The 5066-nt window shown below is 40.6% G+C and overlaps 1 protein-coding gene across 1 annotated transcript in view; it reads right to left on the bottom strand.

Annotated features, from left to right (window-relative positions):
- The window catches only part of SFI1 (Sfi1 homolog, spindle assembly associated (yeast)), a 92164-nt gene that overhangs the window by 74984 nt on the left and 12114 nt on the right, over positions 1-5066 (bottom strand). Inside the window, exon 4 of the mRNA XM_006869308.1 lies at positions 1898-2008. Coding sequence (XP_006869370.1) covers positions 1898-2008 — 111 coding nt within the window. The remainder of the gene's footprint in view (positions 1-1897; positions 2009-5066) is intronic.

Here is a 5066-nt window from a genome sequence, read left to right as displayed (position 1 = left end):
CTACTCCTGTAAAGATTTACACCCTCGGAAACCCTGTACAGGGTCGCTATGGGTCGGAACCGACTCGACGGCACTTAACAACAACAACAACCTACAAGTTAAGTGGTTTAAACCCACCAGCCACCGCATGGCAAACAGATGAAGCCGTCTGTTCTCCTAAAGACTGACAGCCTTGGACAGCCAAAGGGACAGTACTACTCTGTCCAATAGGGTTGCTGTGAGCTGGACTCAACTTGACAGCAGTGAGTTAGTAGATACGATCATGGTGAAATTTATTCTCCTTGACAGTGATTCTCCACATCTCAAAGCATCAATGAGAATGAAAAGGTTCCATGACTCTAAGAATAACTTCAACTTCAGCATCAGTGACATTTGGAATAACATCTTAATCTCCTCTGTTATCTACACCTGGTACACTGTTACTTCTACTTTGTGCTGGAACACAATCAGACACTTTGTAAAACTTTGTTTTCCTTTTCCCTCTAGATACACACACAGTATGCATTGGGACCTCAGTTGGCTATATCTATATTTTCACTACCCTACTCCCTGAGACCTGACTTAATACTCTATCAATTTATTAGAACTATCCAATGCTTTCAAGAAGGCAGCAGTGGTTCTTTGGTAACATTCTTGACTTCCATTCATTCAGGAGGCCAATGTGCCTCATACGCACAGCCGCAACCAGCCTGTTAGTGGACGCAGGTGTGCTGTTAGGATGCTGAGCAGGCTTCAGCAGAGCTTCCAGACTAGGATGGACTGAGAAGACAGAAGCCCTGTGACTCAGTGGCCCAAAGTGCAAACCAGTCATGGGCATGCTACAGGACTGGGAGAGGCTTCTTCCATTGTGCATGGGTTCATAATGAATAGGGGGACAACTTGATAGAAGCTGGCATCAACAACAATAATACTTCTACACTTTATCTGAAATACCCAGAAACCCTGCCCCAAAGTCACTATCAATAGAGAAGTGGCTGCAAATAAGAGTCCCTACCATTTTAAAGATGCACTACATAAGATGTTAAGTCAATTAAGTAAAGATATGAAGTACAAGGAGTCTTGGTGTAGCACCCTAGGATAAGCAATCAACCTCAAGGTCAGGTTGAACCTCAAGGTCAGTGGTTCAAACCCACCAGCTGCTCCTTGGAAACCCTAGGCAGGGTTGCTATGAGTTGGAACCCACTCCATGGCACTTAACAACAACAAAGGAAGTGTAGGATTATAAGGTTTTTTATAAAAAGAAAGAAAAGAATAAGAGGAGTACCTAAAAATGTGTTTGCTATAATTTCCAATTTTGACTCCCCACTGCCTACAACACACACACACACACACTTATCCTTGGGGATGCAAATGTCTAGGACTAGGCGATTTTTCTTCCTATTTCTGTTTCCTTAATGTACTATGCTTGTCACATATTTTCTTTCACAATCAACAAGATAAAAAACAACTATACTTCAAAAACAGAATAGTCTCAAATTAGAAATTATGTAAAAATGAGTAAGAAAATCATACTCAAATCATTTGCACAACCAACACAAAATGGAACTGAAGGGTGTGTCTGTGTTTAACTTAGGTTTAAATTAGGACTTGACTCTATTTTATTTTAAAAAACGGAGTCCTGGTGTGGTGCTGTGGATTAATGCGCCAGACTGCAAAGCCATTTGAACTGCACGATCGGCGGTTCAAGCTCACCAGCTGCTCCTCAGAAACCCTATATAGGGTCACTATGGGTTGGAATCAACTGGACCAGCACTTAACAACAACAACATTCTAAAAAAGGATTTGAAGCAAAACCAGATATAATTAAAACCTTTGCTTATTTTGATAAGAAACATGACAATAAGGAATTATTTGATAATTGTCTATGAGATTGAAGTCATGTAATGTGAGATCTAACCTATAGTGACAGTGAGCTCGAACACAGAGTTTCCATTCTCGGTGGGAAACCCACCACTCTTCTTTCCATTCTCCAAAGACTTTCTTCAGTATCCTCTGCTCGTGGTAAAATCTAGGGCAAGGAGAGAAAAATCAGAGAGATGTCCTTGAAAATGCTGGAGCTGACCCCTATTCCCAAACCACAGCTTATGCCCTCAAGTAAAGGCCTTTGAGCTACTTACATCAGAAATGAGGTTATTAAAAAGTTACATGAGAATGTCACCCTGGTGAAGTGCTGAGGAAGTGTTCTGGCACAGATAATCTTCCAAGATTGAAAGTATTTTTTGTTTTTATTGAGACTTTGGTGAACACATACTTCCAATGTACTACTACAATTGTTCTGAAAGGGTGGCATTGTAAGAAAAGCACTGGACTGATAACCACAGAATCAGCACCCACCACCCACTCCTTGGTTAAGTAGCAACTGGGATCCCAAAAGCTTATAAGTAGTCATCTGATGTGCAACTATTGGTCTCTTCCTATCTGGAACAAAGAATAGTGGGAAAATTCAAAGATGTATGGAAACAATTAGTCCAATGTACTAACAAACCACTTAAAACTGTCTCCATGACCCTGAAACCAGAAGAACTAGATGGTGTGGGTTACTACTACCAACTGCTCTGAAAAGGATCTCTCTCATTAGAAAGTCCTGGATAGAGTGAGACAACCTCGAAATCATAAAAAGGGCTAGGCATACTGGTCAGATAGAGACCAGTGGAACCCCTGAGGCTATGGCCCTTGGTCACCCTTCAGGTCTGGAAATGAACTCATTCCATGGCTCTATTTTCAGCCAAGCAATAGATAAGAATATAAGGGGAACAAGAACAAGGAATTTGTGAGGCACCATCAAATGGGATGCAGTGTAGTGATTATCCTACAGAGCCACTGTGCTCCTCAAAACTACACCCAGGTCATTAAAAGATCACTTGAAAAAAAAAAGACCAAAATGGACGTCAAAAGACTCTGAAACTTGCTCTTGAACATAAAGAAGCTTAAGCAATTGGAAGAAATGAGGAAGCAAAAGTTGAACAGAAAATTTCAAAGGGCAGCTTGCAAAGATGAAGCAAAGTATTAGAATGAAATGTACAAAGACCTGAAGTTAGAAAACCGAAAGTGAAGAACATGGTCAGCATTTCTCAAGATGAAAGAATTGATGAAAAAAATCTGTGTTAGAAGAAATTCAGCCAGAAGGCTCCTTACAAGCAAGAATGGCAAGACCACGTCTCTCATTTTCAGACATGTTCTCAGGAGAGATCAGTCCCTGAAGGAGGACATAATGCTTGATAAAGTGGAGGGTCAACGAAAAAGAAGACACACCCCTGCCACCAATAAGATGGATTGGTATTGTGCCAGCAAGAATGGGCTCAAACGTAACAATTGTGAGGATGGTGTAGGACTGGGCAATATTTCATTATGTTGTATATAGGGTTGCTATCAGCTGGAACTGATTTGATGGCCGCTTAACAACAAGAAGAATTTACTTCATATTAAAACTTCTGAAAATCCAGGCAAAGACTAAATCTTCAAAAAAGCAATAATGAGATTAACAACTTACAAATGTATGCCATTTAGATAATGCAGTATCTTCAAAATACTGGGGAAAAAAACTAACAACTGGATTTCTATACCCAGTGGAAACAGACTTCAAAAATGAAAGTGAGAGCACAAACAAGATGGTGGATCGGGTGGAAGTGCAGTAAAGAGCTCTACCAGCAACAACACAGAATACACAAACAAACAGGCTCAGGGGATGGTCCCAGAACTCTGAACCACATATAAAGGAATATTTAGAAGGTTGGAAGGCTTACAGCTGGGGGAATTTGTGGCAGAAGCAAGAATCCATTGCTTTCTAGTCTGGGACGCTTCAGCTGCTCCAGGAGCCACCATCTTGGGTGACACCAAGCGGGGGAAGATTGGAGCGGCCACAGATGCCTGGCAGAACCACAGAGATAAAGGTGTGGATATTCTTTTCTTTTGGTAGCTGTTGACTGGTCCCTTGCTGTCTGAGCACCTCCATTCTGGTGACTATATGGGTGCCTGAGCTAGTGGGCACCCAGCCCCACCCTCGGAGGGTTCTACTACTATACATACGCACAGATCTCCTTGAAATTTAAAGAGACAGTTTCCAATTAAAACCAAACGGCCACAGCCGGCCCTGAACTGTTTACAACTAGAAAAAAGGCCTAAACGGGGATTGTGGAGCAGGAGAAGCAAACAAAAAGGAATTAAGCCGAAAATTAAATCCTAACTTATGTCAAAACAACCAACTGTGGTATCTTGAAAGTTCTCAAGAAGAGTGAAAAGGGAAGCCCATTTCCTGATCACATCTACCTGGAGGTAATCAGGTAGAATACCAAAAAACCAAAATACATACCCATCTAAGTATTAACGCCAAAGATAACACCTGAATATGCCAAAAAACAGAAGCAGATGACCATATCTGCACATGTCCAGAAATGAGATAAAGTGACTGAGGCAAATGAGCTGGAAGTAGACCTACACTCCATACTGGAAGATGGGCAGGCTTTGGAAATGCCAGAGAAGGAATTCAGAAAAATTACTATAAAATGTATCAAAACACTATACAATAAAATAAGGCGGAAGTCAGAAAAGCACTACAGGAACAATCAAATAAGATAGATACGGCATTGGAAACAATTCAAAACCTACAGAAAGAGGTCCAAACGATTAATAATAGAATTATCAGAAATGGGCAATAAACTGAAAGGGCAAAGGAGTAGAATTGAAGAGATAGAGAAGCCAGAACTAGTGAGATAGAAGATAAATCTCTCAACTCTACTAAGACAGAAGGACAAACACAAAAAAGGATAAAAAAATCTGAGGAAGGCCTAAGATTCATGTTGGATAACATGAAGAAGAATAACATAGGAATTATTGGCATTCCAGAACAGGAACAATCACACAAGTCCACACAGGAGATAGTTGAAGAGATTCTGGAAGAAAATTTTCTTAACATCCTGAAAAGTGAAAAGATAAGCATTCAAGAAGCTCAACGAACCCTAGGATGGACAGACCCTAAAAGACAATCACCAAGACATATAATAATCAAGCTCTCCAAAATCAAAGATAAAGACAGCATCTTGAAAGCAGCTAGGGAAAAGAGAAATATA

Source organism: Chrysochloris asiatica, unplaced genomic scaffold, assembly GCF_000296735.1.
Source record: "Chrysochloris asiatica unplaced genomic scaffold, ChrAsi1.0 scaffold00128, whole genome shotgun sequence".
Taxonomy (NCBI): domain Eukaryota; kingdom Metazoa; phylum Chordata; class Mammalia; order Afrosoricida; family Chrysochloridae; genus Chrysochloris; species Chrysochloris asiatica.
Note: the sequence above shows the minus strand (reverse complement) of the source record. Positions and strands in the feature narration are given on the sequence as shown.